Source organism: Cyprinus carpio, chromosome B18, assembly GCF_018340385.1.
Source record: "Cyprinus carpio isolate SPL01 chromosome B18, ASM1834038v1, whole genome shotgun sequence".
In the NCBI taxonomy this organism is placed as follows: domain Eukaryota; kingdom Metazoa; phylum Chordata; class Actinopteri; order Cypriniformes; family Cyprinidae; genus Cyprinus; species Cyprinus carpio.
In genome coordinates this window covers 17,442,472-17,465,089 of record NC_056614.1, presented here as the reverse complement: position 1 = coordinate 17,465,089, position 22,618 = coordinate 17,442,472, and the positions used below count along the sequence as shown (strand labels likewise).

The following is a 22,618-nucleotide window of genomic DNA, read 5'->3' as shown; positions in this document are numbered from 1 at the left end:
ATATCTCTCCGAGCCAGCAATGCAGAAAAAAGCTTACGAAAGACATAAAACAAGAGGGTAAAAGTGTAGTGATTGCTTAAGGGATTGCTTAACAATTGTTGTTTCTACTATAATGTTTATGTGCACCGACATTACCATTTAGAAAAATTGTTCTTTCCTTAACTTGAGGTTAAATTTATCTTAAAGCGAAATGATGGTTTAGCTTTGCATTGCCATTTAGAGTCAAATCTAAACCTGTGATGACAGGCTATGTGCCAATAATCGAATAGTTAGTCAAAAGCAGGCCACACAATTACACAACAAAAAATTATTATTACAGCCCTCCAGCAACTATGAGCCATGAAGAAGCTCTGCATGCCCCAGAGACATTAGTCACCACACGAGGAGACATCCCTAGCCACTGCCCCTCCAAAATAAGCATGTTTTAATGTTCATGAGGAATGCTTAATTATCCGTAAATGGCAATTTACAAGCGTCTTGCTGTAAGGCACAGCCACTTCAGTAAGGCGACAGGCCCTAATTTAATGGAAAAAAGCATTAGTGGGTGTGCAGTGGAATTATCCACAGCATTACCCCCATTTCATAACCCACTTTAACGTTGGCAATTTCATGCATATGGAAACAGTGGCTCCTAGCATGGGGTGATAAGGGGGTGGGGGGTTGATTGCACTAAAAGTAATTTCACAATGATTAGGTTAGTTAGGTAATTTTGTGTATATGTGTCAGTGTACGTGTCTTATTGCATCACGGTGTTTGGTATTTTTGAAGGCTTAGAGATGGTAAATATCATTGACGCCCATAAGTCTCTTGTCTTGCCTGAAGGTAAATGCACTGTCATGTGCTCATTTACCATAAAGCGTAAACCGATGCACGCATTTACACGATTCCTACCCGTCCGACTGCTTCTCCTGGGATATTACAGTGTGAAAGGGCCTGTTCTGGAGAAGGATAGGCATGATCATTGACAATTAACATCTGAATAGTGGTGTTAGGTTTAAAATGTCCCCAGAGAGAGGCACACTGGGTCATGAATTAAATGAGGTTCAGTGCATGAGCTTTAGAAACACTGTGTGAAAGTAGATCACGGGTTGCTTAGCTATAGGGTATATTTTCCTCCTACTAGCATGATTGAAAATAGCATTCGGCTCATAATCAAATGAGCTGTCAGTAGGGCTTCAGTTAATGATTATATTCAGCTAATGACTGAAAAAATCATTCCAGAGTTGAAAACCTCCGCTCTGGAATGTATCGATTGGTTGGTTGTGAAGGTTTATTTAAGTAGGTTAATAATCTGTTAAATGCATAGAGAATCATGGTGTATAGGATCATGGTGTTTTTTTGTGAAACATGCAGTTTATGCAGGCCTAGTGTGATACAAAAATTCATACTGATGAGTCATAATTATAATTTGTTTATAACCTTACTGTTTGCTTAGACACAGTTTATTGTTGTTTCAGATTGACTTTTATACTGTTCAAAAGTTGTCAGGATGCCCATCAAGGCTGCATTTATTTTTTATAAAAAAAATACAGTAAAACAGTATTACAGTACAATATAATTGCAAATGAAAATTAACTTTTCTATTTTAATATACTGTATATTTTTTTAAAAAGTCATTTTTTCCTGTGATGGAAAGCTGAATTTTCAGTAGCCATTACTTCAGTCTCACAACTGTCACATGATCCTTCACTCTAAAAATTGCTAGGTTAAAAATAACCCAATTGGCAACCCAGCGGTGGGTAAATATTGGACAGAACACATGCTGGGTTAAAGTGTTAAAGTGTGTTTCTGGGTTATTCTCATAATTTCGCCTATGCTTAAGACAATCATGGATTAATAAATAATGAAGAATACAGGTTATTTGGACTGTAAAAAAATAAAAATAAAAAAAAATTTTTTTAATGCCATCTGACATTCACAAATGTGTTTTTTTTCCAGCAAATTCAAAAATCACATAAATACAGTTGCAATAAATAAGAAAATTAGAATTCTAATATGCAGATTTGGTGCTCAAGAAACATTATTTGCAATTTTGAAAATAGTTTAATATGCTTAATTTTTTTGTGGAAATGTTTGATGAATAGAAAGTTGAAAAGAACAGCATTTATTTGAAATAGAAATCATTTGTAACATTATAAATGTCTCTGTCACTTTTGATCAATTTAATGCAACCTTGCTGAATAAAAATATTATTTATTTTAAAAATAAATAAATAACTTGCTTAAAAACTACAATAGCAATTTATAAACAATTCAAGCAAGCTTCTAATTATAATAATATGCTTATTTTCTTGTTGAAAAATTAAAGAAAAGAAAGAAAATATTGCAATATTTTAATTGACCACTAGGTGGAGATATAGCGCTACTTTTAAGGGTATTGCTCGTCATCAGTTTTGCTTTGCAACAGGATGTTATTCCTTAAGGTTCAAATGCTTTACATAATTGAGTTATAGTCCTTAATTTTCCAGCTCTTAATTTTCTTTGTATGTGATTCATTTTTTCAATGCTTTTAATGAATCACTGTACGTAAAAAATCACTATAAAATGATCATTTGTTTTATTTTAAAAGTCTGTAATTTCTCTTATGCTTACAATGGTGAGTGGTGTCATGAAAAAACTTCATTAAAAATAAAATAAGTATTAAATGAATAAAATCAGGTTACTGTAAGTCAGACAAGTTTAGTAAGTTTAGGTTTAGTCCCTGTCTTTGAGGAAAGAAGTAAATATATTTGGGACTACAGACAATGTGGAGGGGAGTGTTTATAATGGGGGAGTGTGTCTTAGGGGTTTATTATGAGGTCAGAGGAGAATAATATGAGACAGGGGATTGTGGGGGGTTGTGATGTTGCCCCAGATTTTGTTTGGTGCGACTGATGCATATGGTCTGTGGTTAAAAGTTTGAGATGGCAACGCTGCTTACCAATCCATGATTTGTGGAATTAAAGCCTGTATATACTAAAAAAAATATATATATATATTTCACATTTCTTTGGTATATTTTAAACAGGATATAGGCTACTAATTGTTTCTGAGATAAATAGATCTATGGATGGCAATCACAAGAAAACCACTAATCTAAACGTTCGCAGTAAAGCACACAATCACTTTTAGGTTTCCATCAGTGTTATTAAGTTTTATTGTGGTTACACAAAAGCCCCATAATCCTCTGCCCCCTCCTATTCACACCATTGTGTAAAGTCCAGCTGATCCTCTCACTCCCCCTCAAATCCGAATTGCTTCCCATGTACCCAGTGTGGAGTCCGGCACAATGCCATTGTTATCCATCGGATTGTCTGCGGTCATTACTCATTCGGCCATCCACTCTGCCTTTTGTCCACAGCTATCTTTCACTCTGGCCATGGACATGAGACTCTGCTGCTTTCCCATCATGCTCGGCCTCGGCCCATCTGCCCCCAATTTACACACACACACACACACACACTGACACTCTGTCCACGCTCCGTACCGGTGAAGTCCCTGGGGTGGAAACAGGTGCTGGGCTTGTGCGGGCCGAAGCAGACGGCACATGGTAGCACGCGCTGCCTCCTCACCCTTCCCAAAAACACATCAATTTGATGTTACCAACTACCAAGATCAGTTTTGTGCATCATGGTTTCCATAAAAATATGTTTTCAACATTGATAATAATAAGAAATATTTCTTGAGCACCAGGTTAACATATTAGAACAATTTCTGAAGGATCATGTGACACATTTAAAATAAATAAAATTAGAAAACAGTTATTTTAAATTGTAACAATATTTCTCCATTTCTCAATTGTAACAATATTTCTCAATAATCTACCATTAAGGTAACTTAAAACCATTAGTTTTGGCTGAACTGTTCAAAAATGATTCTGTGTTTGATACTATGGCGTAACGTTAAATACCACGAAAAATAATTTTGACTTATCCTATGTTTTTTTTTTTTTTTAAAGGCACAAATTTTGGTTACAGTGAGGTACTTACAATGGAAGCAAATGTGGCCAATTTTTTGAGGATTATAAGCAGAAATGTTAAGTATACAATTTTATAAAACCACTTACATTACTAATCAAAACTTGTGTGTTATTTGAGCTATAATGATGTTCTCTTAATTTTTTATGGTCATTTTAGGATTTTAGGCATCATGGCATCTTGGCATTTAAGGTGTAAAATTGGATATAACATTACTCAGTAAAGGTCAGTAATGATTTATTCACATTAATATCTTATTAACAATCATATTGTTTATGTTTTGTGGCTACTTGTGAATAATTTGACTTCAGAGTTGCTCTTTAGGCCTGCTTGAAGAGGTATGAAACCGTGCCAGAGCCCAGCATGAAATTATTACATGGTGTCCATTGATGGAAAGATAAAAATAGGTAAAAGGAAAAGGGGACTATCAGTATGGGCCTCTGGGTAGAGTTATTTATATCATAAGCACAAATCTGTCCAGGGGGAGGGGGGTGGTATTCAGTACATATGAATAACAGCCCACAAACAGTTCAAAATACCCTCACCCCAGTCAACTTAACAATTTCCACAGGATGCATTGAAGGTGAAATTAAATCGCTTTTATTGGGGGGATCAAAGGGTTAGCCTGACAGGGGTCCTCTATTTTAGGACCTTGCATTGTGGGTTGTAAAAAAAATAAAAAGGGAATGTGTTGACACTTCACATGCTGGGGCAGCCAACCAGCCAATTCTCTTTACTATGTCAGGTTGCATGTCACTCTCATAGGACGTGACTTTAAAAATGAGTCAGAACACTTTTTGTTTCACTGGGTGATAAGGCAGTGTTTTCAGGGAATTCAATCTTGCTTAATATTTGTTTAATGTTGAAATAATTATGGGACACTGTTATAGAGATTTGGTTTATTGGAACAGGTGTTATTTAAGTAGTGATGGTGATAAAGTTTGTCATATATTTGTTATCTATTTTGGGCAACTGAGTCAACCAAACTTAGGATGTCTCAATTAATGTATCATAGAGGAGAGTGTCTGACAGAGATGGATTTCTATGGACCCAGAGCCCTTGTACTCCCTCCAGCTGGCTTGAATTGATGGCCTTTTGAATGAACATGAACTGATTCGGGACATTCCCAGTATGTACTTGCAGAGGGCAAGCCTCAACAGGCCTGAATATGCATGCAAGTACACACAGGACTGCTGCTGTCTCAGCCCCTGCCCCCTCCCACCCCCGTCTGGAGTCTAGAAACCATTGTACACTATATTTCGGCCAGGGCTTCAGGTCCAAATAATGCTGTGTATATCTCAAAACACTCTTCTCAGCATCCCCTCAGTTTGATTTGTGCTACAACTTAAAAAAGCCGGTTCATCGAATGTTTATGAAGTTACATCAAATCTGAGGCATGTTGCTTGACAACTAAATGCATGAACAAAAGGACTTAGTTTTAAGAAAAAACTAATTAAACAAATAAAATCAATATGTAATGAAGGTTATTAAAACCCAAGCTAGAAAATCATCATTTGATGATTCACACCAAACTTTTTTCTTTACAAAATAATTATATAATATGCAAATAATTGTAATACGTTAAAACAATATTAATGTGATAAAATGTATATAAAAATGTAGCTGACACTAAAATGTATCATATTTTCCAAACAAACAAGTGAATAAGTAATTAATTTAAACACATATAGCATCATGTCAGTTTTCGGTACAAATTATTTTATTGCCAAAATTTCTAAATCTTTAAAAGACTAAATTATACAATGGGCAAATAATCATAATATTATGTTAAAAACTGACAGTAATATAATATAATATAATATAATATAATATAATATAATATAATATAATTTTAAACACAAACAATTATCTTAACTAATTTTTCTAAATAAATAAATGTGTTAAACACATAAAGGATATGTGGTAATATAATTTCTAAAGTTAATTTTAAACTGACAGTAAAAAGTATTATATCTTATTTTGTCTAATGAATGAATGAATGTTAGAAACACATTGGATATGAATGTTTTTAGTTCTAAAATCTCTAAATCTTTAAAATACTAAATTATACAATGTGCATGTAATCACAATATTATGTTAAAACTGACAGTAGTAATATAATATAATATAATAATAGAATAGCTTTTTTATTGACACAAGAATGTATCTTATCGTATTTTTCTAAATAAATAATGTGTTGCATATAAGATGTGTTGATATATAGACTATTTTTTAAATACATTTTAAAACTGACACTAAAAAGTATTAGGCCTATATCTTATTTTTCCTCATGAATGGATAAATGAATGTTAGAAACACACTGGATATTAATGTTTTTAGTACTAATAAAATATCTAAATGAAACTCTAGGAGTAGGAGGAGGAGGGGCGGGTCCAGACAGCGCTGCGTCTCGCTGGAGTTCATCTCATCTGTGTGCGGTTCACTTTCCACAGACCTGAGGGGCTGAACAGCATCCACCAGTCTGACTCTATGGGCATACACTTTCTATTCATATTGAACTGGCCATTTCACAGGTCCACCGACGCGACGTCTTTAAAAGCATAGGACTTTGTAGTTCACTGATAAGGAATATATTTGGATCTGTTGTTGATTTACTGAAGATGTCTATATTACCTTTCACGCCTCCGATTGTGAAGAGACTTTTGGGCTGGAAGAAGGGTGAGCAGAACGGACAGGAGGAGAAATGGTGTGAAAAGGCAGTGAAGAGTCTGGTGAAGAAGTTAAAGAAGACAGGACAGCTGGAGGAGTTGGAGAAGGCCATCACCACCCAGAACATCAACACCAAATGCATCACCATACCGAGGTACATATACTATAGGCTGTCTCTCAAAACATAATGAGCTGCCTACTTAGATGGCATTTTGGGCATCATATGCGCGTTCTGAAAGCAAATTCGGTTCACAAACAAGGTGTCTAGGTAGACAGCGCACTAGTTTTTTGAGACACATCCATATACAACCAAGAACTCTGGGAAGCTAACGCTGCTAACTAGCGAAAGCCAGCAGATATTCTCATTTTAACAAGCTTTTCTAGCACTGGTTAAATTGTTAATGTGTTGTCGAGTACTCTGTCAGCTGTTTAAGGTGTTTCATTAATCAGTAAACCATCTAACGTTAAATGTTTTTGACAGTTACACTTAAGTGCGTGCGTTAAGTTGACTAGCTTGCTAAAGCAATTATTGCGTTTCATTGTTTCTTTCAGTGTCACGTCTAGATTCCTACAGCATCTAGAGAATAATATATATATATATATTAAAAAGTTTTGGTTATTATTATAATATCACGTTTTCATATTAAACAGTCCCGGTTTGCTTGCATTCATACAAGCAGTTGTTGTTAGCTAAGTTAGCCGGACTGTGTCTACTGCTGATATGGTGAAAAATACTCGTTACTTTTAACTGTTGAGTTGGTTTTGAAAGCTTATATAGATGACCATAAACTTCACCCATCTATATTCATAACAGACAGACAGTTTAAGCGGCTGCGATAAAGTTAAATGTTCAGGCTCGTATGCGTGAATAAAATGCCAAAGACCACTGTGTGCCAAACTAATCTGTTATATAACAGTCTGTGATATCTGGGGCAGACTGGGGCTGTTTTTACAAATATAAATTTTGATAGCTGGATTGAGCATTCATTTACAGTTTACAGATCAAACCTTATTAGTATATGTAATGAATTATCGGGAATGTTAGAGTAACACCATTCAGTGAATGGTCAGTAGTGAGGTTAAAGTGTAGCCTATCTAAACAAATCATTGCAACTAGTGAATGTGGTGGCTTTGTAAAATGTACTTTTACAGATATTGGGTAAATTACATGCTGTTTTTTGTATTTTGGAAGTGTTGTTAAATTTGTCTGTGAATGGGTGTACTTGTGCCCTGTGCCCTAGATGGTGGTGATGGAGGAGGGTAAAGCTTGTTATATCATAACCACTGTGGTAGTTATATCCAATTGTACTCAGGACATTTTGTCATGGGTAAAAGGATTTGGAGAATTAGTAGCCCTACAGATGAAAACAAAGCCTTTGTGGTTTGTGCACAGCGATATGCATATTTTAACTTGATAATATCAAGTATTATATGCAGAGTACATGTCATTTTTAGTGAATAATTTAGATTTATTAATGGCAAAATAAAATTAAATGGACATAAACATGGAATGCAGCACAATAATAGTTGGAAGCCAAAATGTTAATAGAAAAGAATTTTTGATTTTTGAGCCCAGCATTACTAATGATGTCGAAAAGTCATGTTAAGAATGCTTCCTGTCCATGCAGGTCTGTTCAAACGGATAAATGGTTGAGAATCACGTCACTCTCAGTGGGAATCACCTGGTGACTAACATAAGCTCTATTCACACGGCATTAGTATTAATTTGTAATAACTGCGGAGGTTGTCTGTGATATTAACCCCTTGCGAACCGGCCATATCTGTAATTTGTAAAGTAAAAATTCCCCCGCAAATGACCTACCATATTTCGCAGAACACCGACGTCCTATGTTAATATTAATCCCGTGTGAGTTGGCATCTCTGTGATTTGGCCAGCATTTGGCGGGTCGTATATTCTTTTTCGAGGTTTTTGTTTCCTGTGCGCCATTTTTATCCATCTTTCGCGAAGAATGGAGCTGCGTTGGACTGTTTGATAGTATTTTGGGTGCTGTCATATCACTACACGATACAATTTGAAGAAAGAGAAAGCAGCTGAAAATGTTTTGAGGTTAATGTGTTACAAATAAATCAAATATTAAGCTTGAATTTCAAAATCACACAAGGTCCCCAGATAATACTATTCTAGGGCTATAGTGTTAATAAATTATGTGTTATTAACAAAAGTAATCCACATGATTCCAGTCCATCAGTTAACATCTTGTGAAGTGACCAGCTCTGTTTTTGTAAGAAAAAATTGCATCATTAAGGTGTTTTAACTTTAAACCATAACCGCTACTGGCTAAAATGCTAGTCAATAATGCCATAATGATGTTTCCTCACTGTTTTGGACGGTTTCACTTATAAACTTGTGCACTTGTGCATATTTCTCTCCTGATTCAGATGAGACGACTTCATCACTGATAAAGCGATATTATGAATAGTGGACTCTAATTTAGCTGGAAGCAACAGTTTAAAGTCTTAATGATGGATTTATGTATTACAAACATGCAACTTTTCACTTTACAAACATCAGTTGACTGTCATGTTTTTATCAGCTGGTTAGGCTCCCATTCTGATGGCACCGATTCACTGCAGAGGAAACTGGAAATGAGTAGATCTTGTAAGTCACCTCTATCTCTGCCAATTGTTATTTGCGCAGTATGTGCATTGTCAGTATCCTGATTCAGTAGCTAGTTAAAAAAAAAAAGTGTGATAGATAGGCTCATACTGTGCCTGACTTAAGCCCTTTTGTTGTTGAATTTTGGTATTCTACAGTTTGACCACATACATCCGGCCCCTTTTATAGAAGCTTTCACACAGGAAATTAATGTTTATGCTTCTTTGCTGCATCTATTGTCTTCACTGCTATGTCAAGCAACCCTTTTATGACAAAATCTGTATATTTGTAAGCCAATCCCCACAAAAGTTGTTCACACACTTGCGCTCAGGCAGACTTTCTCAGTACTTTAAACACAGCTGAGAGTATGTTTATTCAACACACTATGTGTCATGGTTATTCAAAGATCAAGAATGCAGTGCAAACCATGGTCTGGAGGAGAGTGTGGGTTGTTCCCTGGATTGTGGTTGAGTGTAAAAGGTTGGCGTTAGGCAGGTTTGAATATAATCAGCTGTGTCATACAGTCTGTGAGGTCTTGATGCAACCTACACTGATTTGTTCTCCATTCTTCTGGATGAAATCTTCTCTGCATTAGTGGCTATCTGGGTGGCAAGGGGAAGACTCCACATGTGTGCAACAGAACAAGAGCAGGAAATCATCACCTGCTCACAGGCTCTGAGTTTCTGAGGTTATGCTACTTCCTACTCCACTCACTTATGCTAACAGAGCAGATATTCTGAAAGCTTCTAACCAAAGTGAGACATTCATGCTAACTGCTGAAAATGTCTTTTAATGAAGGGCTATCATCTGATTGTGGAATTATTAGTGTCATTTCTGATCTGTCACTTAGATAATTTAGCAATTTAGTAAACGGCATAAAAGATTCAGTGGCAAAACTGGTTAGAATTGAGGTCAGGGGCCTTTTAGGGCCCATGATGATGACTAATGGATTTAGTGAGACTCCACAGATGCAGATTGTGTGAGATATGTGGGAGAGTAGAAAACAAACACTGCTACTTAAATAGGAAAGCTGAGGTTATTGGTGAGCCACACGCACACATCTTCCCTCCTCAGCTCTCTCCGCCACCATTTTTATTTTATTTTTTATTTGTTTTGTTGATTACTGGTTTCGGTCATGTTGTTAAACCAGTGTTGATTTTTAGAAAGGCGGTGTGTGTATAGGATATATGTGTATATATGTCTATATTTGACAGAAGGGTGAAATTCTGCTGTGTGTGACTTTCAGGTCAGTGTAGGGGTCAGTTTGACTTGAACAGAAGGAATTGAAATTGTGTGTCTGTTTTCAGTTGAGCTGTGACTGGGGGAGACTCCCGTAGACTGAGTCAGACAATGGGATAGTCTGTCTTCTCTTTGTCAGGTTGCAAACTCACAGAAGGTCTGGTCAACAGCTTTTTGTGTCTTGTCTGATGGTGGATTGAATGCATGTGCGGTTGGCTAACTTATTTATTAAAATGTGATTATGGTGTAGATGTTAAAAGAGCAAATTTAAGAAATGGTTCACCCAAAACGTAATTTTATTTTTAGGCTGTATTTTATTTTATTTTATTTTTATGTGGCATTTTTTTGTTCTGAACATTATTTTTAAATGTTCAGAATTAATTTCATGATGTTTGAATACTATTGAGTCTTATATTATTTCTTCTGTATGTCTCATATGTCATTACATTTCATTATGATAAATTGACCACCTAAAATCACTCACCTTGTTATCTAGAAATAGACATCCACTATTATAAAACCCATTTCAGTCAACCACTACTTTTAAGTGTTATTATTTAAAGCTGAATTTCCGAACATATTACATAAAAGATGATATAGGCAGCACATGAATTTCTGCCTGGGCTATTTTTTTGTTCTGTCTGGCGAATACAGATGTCATCTGTTCCTAGTGGATATTTCTAGTGCAGATTGCTGGCATTCATACTGCTGGTGCATAGCTGAATGAATAGGTAAACATTAGACTGGAAAAGTGTGCAGGCGCTCGTCTCAGTCTGCTGTCTTTCCCCTCCTGAACCCAAGCCTGGTATTTCCTCTAAATTCACTCACTCGCTTTCTCTGTTCATCTTTGTGTCAGTCCCCTGAGTCTGAGCATTTTTAAAGAATTAGGATAATCCCAATGTAGGGTGAAAATGCATTAATGCGTTGAAATTCATTAGCAATGGCTGTCATGTTGCATAGACCACAATACCATGATAATGATTCATGTTTTTTTTTTTTTTTTCTGTGGCGTTCTCTGCTCACAGCCGGTGACCTCTCCCCCCGTTTGAAAATAAGACCTGATCCACTTTCCACTAAATGAGGCTCTTGCACCATTTGAATATCCCGACTTCTGCGAAAAATGAATGGTTGACCCAGTGCAAGCCTATTACAATACTCACAGGGAAAGATTTATTGGGCTTTCACGTTAATAACATTGTACATTAGTGCAATTATGTTTTAGAAACAGCAGTTAAACTTACTCTGCAGCAGTTTAACATACTATTAGAACTTTTAGAAAACCAATGAATTAATGTTTCAGATTTTATTTAACTAAAAATATTATTAACAATTCATTTACTGCTTTAGTAATACTTAGGAAAAATATATATTCAATATAAATATATCTAGTAAATGTTCTTTTAAATGCACTTTAAGCATGCAAAATCAATAATTACACTGATTTAGATCCCATGAGCCCTAAGTAAAAAGTAATGATTACTAGCTTTTGTTTTGAATTGGACATTTCTAAATTATGACTTTGGGCTCACTGAAGAACTGTTTTGACTAAATGACTCATTAAACTGATTCAAACCAATAATATGAGTCGTTTTGACTAAATGACTCATTAAACTGATTCAAACCAATAATATGAGTCGTTTTGACTAAATGACTCATTAAACTGATTCAAACCAATAATATGAGTCGTTTTGACTAAATGACTCATTAAACTGATTCAAACCAATAATATGAGTCGTTTTGACTAAATGACTCATTAAACTGATTCAAACCAATAATATTTTTCTGACTAATAATAATAAGAAGAAGATACTTATTATTAATAATAAGAACCAGCTCATAATAGTCATTCATTTTTGAATTGGAATTTGCTTATCATAATCCATGTTTTCTGTTCTTTCAGCATAAGCAGAAGTAGAAAAATGGACTTAACTGATGATCATGAAAATCATTCATTTTCTGAATTTGTTTTACAAATCAATCCAACAATAGCTTTATGATAAAGAAGGTAGAATGGTTCTTGCGTTAAGTGGTAACTTTTATGGGACCGGTTGTTTCATTGTCTCCTTGAACGGTTTGTGCAGGTCTCTGGATGGCCGTCTGCAAGTTTCTCACAGAAAAGGCCTTCCCCATGTGATCTACTGCCGGCTGTGGCGCTGGCCTGACCTGCAGTCCCACCACGAGCTGCGTGCTGTAGACTTGTGTGAGTTTGCCTTCCATATGAAGAAGGACGAGGTGTGTGTGAACCCTTACCACTACCAGCGTGTAGAGACACCAGGTAAGCCCCACTGGTGTTTTACCTGTAGTTATTCAAAGACTGTTTGCTTCCATAATCAGTTTTGTGTATGAAACTAATTTGATTGATTTTTTGGGGGAACACAAAGTTTTTTTTTTTTTTTTTTTTGTGCGTGTGTTTTTGCCAGTTTTGCCTCCAGTCCTGGTTCCTCGGCATGCTGACATCCCCACAGACTTCCCTCCACTGGATGATTTCATCCCTGAGAACACCATATTCCCAGCGGGCATTGAGCCTCCAAGCAACTATATACCGGGTGAAAACATGTTTTCTGTTTTCTCTCTGAAAATCACACATTAACTTTCACCCAGACATGCCCTCAGGACTACACAACAGGAATTGCTCACTCTAACACACACTCACACGCTGGTTCACAGACACACATCTGCTTGAGTTTATTTTGTCGTGTCTCAGATCGTTTAAGCTGTTTTGTCAAAATCAGAGTGTTTAGTCTGGCATCTTAACAAAGTTTGTAAAGCGAATAAGACAAGAAGAGATCAAAGTGCTGATCTCATGACCAGTAACATCTTATTGAGGCTTAAGACTATTGGTGGTAAAAGTGTTTCACATGACTCGAGTAAAAGAATTCCTCTTTTCAGATTGACCTTCTCACTATACAACACATTTACACTGTGCCATTTGAGTAAATTGCTTCAGAAATCCAAGCACTTAATATAAAGAAAGTTTGAACTCTTTTAAGTTCTATTTCTGTGACTAGTAGGGTTGGATCTAGGGTTGGGTGGTATGACAACGGTATAAAGTGTCATTTGTTAGCGATCTTGCTATATTGTTTATTTTGTGGTATGTAATTACATCAGCATAGCACAGTACTACTTAAAGTTATTGACACGTTAGTGTGAAAAGGAAATATGCATGAAGGAGAAAATAAAAAGCAATACATACTGTACTTGATGTGAAATATAGTTATGTGCAGTAAGCTGTGAAAAACTGACACATCTGAAGTATGTGCACAGAAATCCACCTCAGACAGCCTCAGACAAATTCATCTCACTTTCACATCTTATTGTGCTTGAATGGTCAGATCACACAATTATGTTGAATATTTACAGATGGTTATGTCATTTGTGAATGTATACAGTTGAGAGAAAACTGGATGTGTATCAGTATATTGGATCTGTTCATTTGGTCTTAAAGTGACAGCAGCATAATAAACCTGCTGCTGTCTGTGTCCTTTGTTAATCAAAATACAAAACAAAAGACAGAGAAAGTCACCTGCTGCTCTTGACTGAATCACTTCTTTATCGTTTATGATTCATAATTGATTAATACAGTGGAGACTGTGTAGTGTTTTAATTTTACAATTGATTATTCAATTTCTGTAGTATTTCTTACTACTTTAAATAAACCTACTGAGCTGAAAAACTTTATCTTTGTTTTATTGTATTTGTCTTATTGTTTGTAATTTGCTTCTTTGCTCTCGTTATTTTTTTCAATTCTCATACCTCGAAATAAGTTCTTGGCCATATCGCCCACCCCTAGTTTGTTCTACATGATTTTGGCTTCAATACAGTGTCAGTCTCTGGTGCCTCTGTGTATCAGCTGATACTTAAGGCTACTATATAAATAAATGGCAAACACACCAAATAACTCTAAAAATCTTTAAATATGTGTTCTGCAGGGAGACAAAATTCTGTTTTGTGTGGTTAATAATAAATAATAAATGTCTGGTTTATGTTTCAGAGACCCCTCCTCCAGGCTACCTGAGTGAGGATGGGGAAACCAGCGACCACCAGATGAACCACAGCATGGACACAGGTAAGAGCCCTGAGATCACAAACAAGTTCTTGCTATTAGATACCTAATTATATTTGTTTGTACTTATCTAATTCTATTTTTTAGGCTCCCCAAACCTTTCACCCAACCCTGTCTCTCCTGCCAACAGCAACCTAGGTAAGAGCAGACACTTATTCATAATGTTTCACAGCCAAATATTATGTATTCATAAAGATGCCAGATTGTCTAAGGGGTAAAGATTACAAACATTTTTACACATCCACTCATTATTTACTATTATTCTAACATGTGGAAAATAGTTTAACAAAAAAGTAAAAAAAAAAAAGTTGAAGTTAAACAAAATCTTGTAGAAGTTATCCGATATTTAAAATGTTTCGAAGTCGCCACCTTTTGTGAAAACTTAAGCTTTTCTGTCGGCACCTCTCGCCTTTCACGTGTGGCTGTAATTTCTTTCATGAAAATAGTCATCACTAAAAGTGTTTATTGTGATGGGAACCATGCAGAGTCAGTCTGATTTCTGTAAGTACTCCACCCCACTGTGATTTTAATCTGTTATAAAAAAAATTCTCTGACATACTATCTCCATAACTGGTGTGCCTGCCTGGTCCTGTGAGAGGTAATTTAGTGAGAATGGAAGTCTGCTTCAGTGAGCCCAAGAGAAAACACTAGGACGAGTCACTGCCAGTAAAGCACATGAGTAATGCCACCAGCATTCTGTACTATCCTAAATAAATGAGTAGGGCTGGGTTTTGAAACAAATTTCACAATTCGATTCTCATTCACAAGCTTTCAATTTGATTTGAATACCAATTCAATTTGATTCAGTATCGATTATTTTGGATATATATCAGGTACAGTACTTGCCAAATTTTCTCAAGGAAAAAAAAACTAATGCTGTAAAATATACACAAGAGTCATTTGGTACTACATTACTATAATATTGAAGGTAAAAATGGACTGATTTGTGAGCTGTAGCATACAACTGTTAAAATTACTCAGTGAAATTTTTAAAATAATAAAGTTACAGTTACATAATAATTCTACTTCAATTAATTTTTTTAAATATAAAAATGTAAATGTTGGCTGTCATAAAAAATAATGGATTTATTCAAACATAAATTAAACATACAGTATACAGTTATAATGAATATGTTATATGGTGCATATATTTAGCAAAATGTCCTCTCTACAGTTTATTTTTCTATCTGAGGTAAATGTTGCATTAAAGTCTTTATATTGACGTCTTTGCACGACTGAAACACTGATTGAGTGATTACATGAGACAGAATACAGATTAAGTTGTACTCTTTCTTTTAACTTACCTTCGGATGTTTAATCATAATTTTTTTGTGCTGAAACTGATATTAATGTGGAGGAGATGATTAGTTCACGTGGACCTCGTGCTGCTACATCTGTTGAACTGAGGTGCTACCGCGATCTGTCACTCCACATTAAACAGCGCCAAAACGCCATTTATTGTTTGAATACTGCAATACAATGAACATAAATTGAAACCTGAGACTTTGTTTCATATTAAAAGCACCAAAGCACAATGCTTATTGCGATTTATTGTATAGGAAGTGCCCTTAAATGTTCCGTCCTTTAACTGAAAACAGGCTACACTAATCGATTCTAAGGGATTTAAGAATTGATATTGTTAAGTAAAAAAGAGAATCAATTAATATCGAGATATCAATATTTTTTACCCAGCCCTATAAATAAGACTATAAATAAGTTGTTGTTGTTGTTGTTGTTTTTACATTATTATTATTATTATTACTACCACTTAAGCCTTTTACACACTGCATGATTTTAGCAATCCTATAAGATCATTGCAGATCACACTGTGTAACATGGATCTAATAAACTTGGGTACGACAATTAAGCAGACTGTATGGTGATGACACCTATTGACTCGTGAGCTACGACGCACTTTTATATAGAATAAAACGTTATCAGCATGTGCTAGTGGTAAACAAAAAGAGCATGATGAATCACATTTTGGCAGTTGTAGTGTGTGCTGAAAAAAAGTGGAAGCAGCGAAAGAGGAAGGGATAAGAGTTTGAAGGAAGCAGTTTTATGTTTTAGCGCCAAGTCACGTTGATTTCATTTTGCATTTTTATTGGCTGGTCAGCAAACGTGGGTCATAGCAGCAAACACACTGTGATGATCATACTGAATTTCTGACAATGTCAGAAAATTATCGTAGGCTTTCTTTGGTCGCAAGACCATGACAACAGCCATCTTTGAACCTCTCTCACTGTACGACATAAGAGCACTGATTAGAAGCCACAATCAAAGAAATCGCCACGATTGTTTCACAATGTCAATCTTTCATCTGGGACAGCCGAAAATCATGCAGTGTGTGTCTCAGGCTTTAGCTGTTTAAATCATTTAGCCATATGCACATATATATAAATTGTTATAATTTTAAAATCAGCTAGTTGGGTTGATTGTCTGAACAACTAGTCACACTAAGAAGTATAATAATGTTGGTGCCAGTCAATTTATACTGAGTAAATGACTGCACCAAACATTGAGTGTGAATTATGCACTCACATTCCACTTGTGCATAGGCACAAAAGTTAGATAATAGTGAAAAAACACAAAAGATGTATACAAAAGAAAGGTGCACAGTGCAGAGACAATTTTTTAATGTTTTTATGCTCACAAATGTTTTGTAATATTATTACAATTTCAAATAACTGTTTTCTGTTTTAATGTATTTTAAAATATAATTTATACCTGTGTAAGAGAAGCTGAATTTTCATCATTCTAATATGATGATTTGGTGTTCAAGAAACAATTCTTATTATTATCAGTTGAAAACAGCTGTTGCTGTTTAATATTTTGTGGAAGCAGTGATGCATGTATTTTCAGGATTATTTGATGAATGGAAAGAACAGCATTTATGTAAAATAATCATTTTAGAAATCTTTTGCTATATGTTTACTGACACGTTGAATCAATGTAATGCAACCTTGCTGAATAAAAAAGTAATTACTGACCCCAATTTTTGGAACATCAGTATAAAAATATGTATGTTTCCTTTAAATGTAAATGTGTAAATTCATTATAAATAAGATTAAAGGGATACTCCACTCCAAAACGAAAATTTTGTTGTTAATCACTTACCCCCATGTCGTTCAAAACCTGTAAAAGCTTCGTTCAGCTTCGGAACACAATTAAGATATTTTGGATGAAAACCGGGAGGCTTGTGAATGTCCCATAGACTGCCAAGCAAATTACACTGTCAAGGTCCAGAATAGTATGAAAAGCATCGTCAGAATAGTCCATCGGCCATCAGTGGTTCCACCGTAATAACTTTATTCAACAGTTCCTCTTCTCTGTCTCTCCCCACATCACGCAGGCAGCGTACGCTCTTCTGTGTCAGCCGCACCACAAAGATACACAGTTTTCTTTCAAATCTAAGCGTAAATACATGTAGAAAACATATCCTTGTGGTGCACCTGCGTATCCTGAGCAGGTGTTTTCCAAAATGGCTCTACAGTGATGTGGGGAGAGACAGAGAAGAGGAATTGTTGAATAAAGTCATTATTTTTGTTTTCTTCGTGTACAAAAAGTTTTCTCGTCGCTTCATAACGTTACAGTTGAACCACTGATGGCAGATGGACTATTCTGATGATGTCTTTCATACTCTCCTCGACCTTGACACTGTTATTTACTTGGCAATCTATGGAACAGTCACAAGCCTCCCTGTTTTCATCCCAAATATCTTAAATTGTGTTCCGAAGACGAACAAAGCTTTAACGGGTTTGGAACGACATGGGGGTAAGTGATTAATGACAAAATTTTCATTTTGGGGTGGAGTATCCCTTTAATATCTAGTTATTTAACTGACTAAATAGGCTAAATAATGCTAATTTTGAAAAATGATTATTTAACAATGAATATTCAATCTAAAAAATAATATAGATATATTTACTAAGCTACTAGTCAACCCATCGCTAAATGGGGGTTGGAGTTTGTTCTCTCTCGTGTCACAATAAACCATGTGTGTTGTTAGTGAGCCCCAGTCTCACGCTTTGCCTCTTAGCTGTATAAGAGGAAACCTCATATAAAAGGGTCTTTTGTTTCTGTCCTCTCAGTCAGCCCAGGGTAATGTAATAATAATAATATCCTGTCGCTGGGTTGTTCTATCTCTGCAGAGACACCAGGAGGCCCTGCAGTAAACATAACAAATAACCAATTTCACATGGACAGCCTGCTGTTTTCAAAGGGCCACATTCTGTCACAATGTGACACTGATTTTACACCAGAATCCAAAGTCCAGAGCTTTTCCTGTTCTTTCACACTTTATCTTTGTTCTGCACTTGTTTTGTAACTCTGATCCCTTCTCATGCTCATTTATGTGTGTGTGTTAGATCTGCAGCCGGTAACATATTGTGAATCCGCATTTTGGTGCTCGATTTCCTACTATGAGCTGAATCAGCGTGTGGGTGAGACTTTCCATGCCTCGCAACCATCTCTGACCGTAGATGGCTTTACGGACCCCTCTAACGCAGAGCGCTTCTGCCTGGGCCTGCTGTCCAACGTCAACCGCAATGCAGCTGTGGAGCTGACGCGCAGACACATCGGTACATTCAGCTCACATTTGTAAAAAAAACATACTGGAAGATATTGGAATCAGAGTTTCTGAAATAAACTGAATCTGTTAAACCTCTTAACCTTTCCTCAGGCCGAGGTGTGCGTTTGTATTACATCGGCGGTGAGGTGTTTGCTGAGTGTCTGAGTGACAGTGCTATTTTCGTCCAGAGTCCGAACTGTAACCAGCGGTATGGCTGGCACCCCGCCACAGTATGTAAGATTCCTCCAGGTGAGTCAGCCCGTCTGTGTACTGATTGGACGAATGTACAGCTATGTGTATATACATCCTGTGAGTCACTCAAGCATGTTCTAGTGTCAGACTTCCTCCTTCTGTTTCATAGAAGCACTCAAGCATGTACATTTGTGTTTGCCTCAGGCTGTAATCTGAAGATCTTCAATAATCAGGAGTTTGCAGCTCTGTTGGCCCAATCAGTGAATCAGGGATTTGAGGCTGTTTACCAGCTGACCCGCATGTGCACCATTCGCATGAGTTTCGTCAAAGGCTGGGGGGCAGAATACAGGTAAGCTAAGACACTCATCAGAGAAAGCACATAGATTACCATTCAAAAGCTTAGGATCAGTTTTTTTCTTTTTGAAAGAAATTAATATTTTTATTCTGCAAGAAATTATATATATTCCTATTATTATAGTATATATTCTATCCTACAATAATTTACTCATCACAGGTAGCACATACAGTACTGTTCAAAAGTTTGGGATCAGTACAATTTTTTCCGCTTTCTTCGTAATACTTTTATTCTGTTTATATTCTGTTATATAATGATATATATACTCTACATGTGTCCTGGAAAACCTGGAAAATTGATGACTAATTTTCCAGTCCTGGAAAACACATGGAAAAGAAGAGATAATGTCAAATTATTATTTAAGAAAAAGTAATTGTGTTTTCCTTTAGCTAAGAATGAACAGTTTACCATTGACCTGAAACAATTAAAAAAAATCAAATCAGCATATTAGAATGATTTTCTGAAGGATCATGTGACACTTAGGAATGGAATAAAAACGAGAATATTGCGCTTTGCCATCACAGGAATGAATTACAATAGAAAACAGTTATTTCAAATTGTAATAATATTTTACTTAATTCTACCATTAATATTTCAACTCGCTTTTCTAAATCTGTTCTTCCTAACTCGCTGCATCACTTTCAAAAGTGCTTTGTACTCATAAATGCTGAGTTTTAAAAACAAATGCACAAATGGCATTTAATCACTTGATTTCTGTGACAGTAGCATACAAAAAGCTAATGGTTGCCTTTGGTTATGTAAAACGGATATTCCTGGCTGGTCTGTAGTTTTTTAAAAATCCTCAGCAGGCATGGAAGCACATTAGTGACCCAGATTCTCCTTCCTGCAGGCGGCAGACAGTGACCAGCACCCCCTGCTGGATAGAGCTGCATCTCAACGGCCCCCTGCAGTGGCTGGACAAGGTGCTCACTCAGATGGGCTCTCCGAACCTCCGCTGCTCCAGCGTGTCATAGGACAAACCCTCATCCCGTTTCATTTAACTAACCCTTTCTAATGACATCTTCTATTGCTGCTGAATGCCAAGCAAACAAACAGAGCGAAACCAAGGACGGGGGAGACAAACACCTGCTGGACTCCTCACAGTGTCACTTGATCATTTACAGATCCTAAGATTTTGCTGTGGGCAAAAATAGACACGTACAGTTGAAGCACTTTGAACAATAACACACAAGGAGCATGGATGATATTTCCTCAGTGTGATGAGTTTAAAATGAGGCATTTTCCTCATTGTGAATTTAAATGTGATAATGAAATCATGATTTTGTCCATTTTTGTTTTGATCAAGAAGTGTATCATGCATTTAACTTGATCTGAAGGTATTAGAATCTTGGGCTCGGAATATGATTGCTTAAAATCATAAACATTCTCATAGGGGGCCTCAAAGAGTGCTTTGTTTCCACCACCTTCAGTGAAGGGGTCTTGTGTGAACTTTTACAGTATACTAGTGCTTCGGGAAGCTGTTTGTGTGTAAGTAAATTGCACTGCGCTGGACAGGTCTGTATACAATGTTGATTGCCTTTGGTCTCATATGCACGGTCGACCAGGTTTGTATACAGGAACTGAGTGTGTAGAGTTATACCAGAGGTACTTAGCCTTGATTATGAAAAGCACTTGTTTTGAAAAGCACCCAGTGATGGCGTGAACAAGAAAATAGCATTGGAAATTTGTCAGTGACAAATGCTAGTAGCTAATAGTGCCATTTTATTTCTTGAACTTAATGGTTACAGTTTGAATTATGCTCAGCAAATACATTTTGTATTAAGTATTTTTGCATTATAAACTGAATGGAGATTGCGAAAAAGTATATTTTTACTGCTGCCATAGCGTATTGTAATTAAGACACTTGTCATGTTACACAGATATAAAAACATGGTCACATTAGCAAAATTTCACTGATTTTTAGTCTGTTGTCAACAATGTTGTGATATATTTAGCATCAGTTTTTCTTGTGATTGCACAGACTCCTATCGAAATGACTTTGCCTGTGAAAATTCACAACCATTAGTCATCACTTTTTTTCTTTTCAGCAATCACCTGATTTCATTGTCCTTTCGTTGATTCTGTTCTGTGTTATGATTGGCGCATCAAAGGGAAGTCTGAAACTCAGGACTGTCAATCCATTGAGCTCAAAACTCGTGTAACAACTAACAGCATTTTATGTCTCTACATACTACACTGTTTTACTGTCAGTGATTTCTGAGTGGGTAAAAAAATGCCACGATTTAGTTTTTATTTTTCACAGAAAAATGGAAGGCAAGTACTGCTGGCAGCTCTTGGAACGCATGTATTTTCATGTAAAAATTGATTTCACAAGAGAATAGTGTGAATGGCTAGATTTTTATGTGGACCCTTTGCTCATCAGGTTATTCAAATCCCTTGATTTGTTTAGTACTGACATTCAACAACTAACTCAATGCATGGTCTGGCTTTTAACAGCATACATCAGCAGTCCAAATGCATGTTTCATATTTTATTGGAAGATGTCTGGTCTCAAGGAATAAGCTCTGAATCAATGATCATGAAAATCCTGACAATCTCGGTTAGATTTTTATTGAACAACTGACACTTGTGTTTGATTCCCCCAAGCGATGTTTTTGCTATTAATCTTGCCTGCTCTTCATCAGTGACTCAACAGGGCCAAAGCACACAGTGGACTGTTGATATTATTCAGATTTCTCCTTTTTGCTGGAATATTGCTTATATTCTGTTTATTTTCTTGCACTCTTGATTTGGAAGCAAATACAACATTCTTTTTCTTATAGTGTCAGTAATTTCATTCATATTATGAAACTGGTGCTTAGTTCTTTTTTGCCCTGAATTTCCTTTTTGCTTTTCTGTAACGTTACACTCATGTTTACTCCTCTTGCATTCACTGTCATATTGACTTTTGTTATGTAAGTTTCAATAATAAAAATGTTTTAAGAGCATCGTTTCAG

General features: G+C 36.0%; 1 protein-coding gene across 2 annotated transcripts; it reads left to right on the top strand.

Annotated features, from left to right (window-relative positions):
* Nucleotides 1-6,368: 6,368 nt before the first annotated feature.
* smad3b (SMAD family member 3b) lies at nucleotides 6,369-22,609 on the top strand. Of its 2 annotated transcripts, none has more exons than XM_019122262.2 (9): nucleotides 6,369-6,779; nucleotides 12,563-12,756; nucleotides 12,902-13,027; nucleotides 14,473-14,547; nucleotides 14,632-14,682; nucleotides 18,912-19,124; nucleotides 19,226-19,363; nucleotides 19,511-19,655; nucleotides 20,512-22,609. In XM_019122262.2, the coding sequence occupies exons 1-9, from the start codon at nucleotides 6,577-6,579 to the stop codon at nucleotides 20,633-20,635; spliced, it is 1,269 nt and encodes a 422-aa protein (XP_018977807.1). In that variant the 5' UTR covers nucleotides 6,369-6,576; the 3' UTR covers nucleotides 20,636-22,609. The 2 variants fall into 2 exon arrangements, with proteins under 2 accessions (XP_018977807.1, XP_042600042.1); XM_042744108.1 differs by lacking the exon at nucleotides 6,369-6,779 and adding an exon at nucleotides 6,799-7,059.
* The last annotated feature ends 9 nt before the right edge of the window (nucleotides 22,610-22,618 follow it).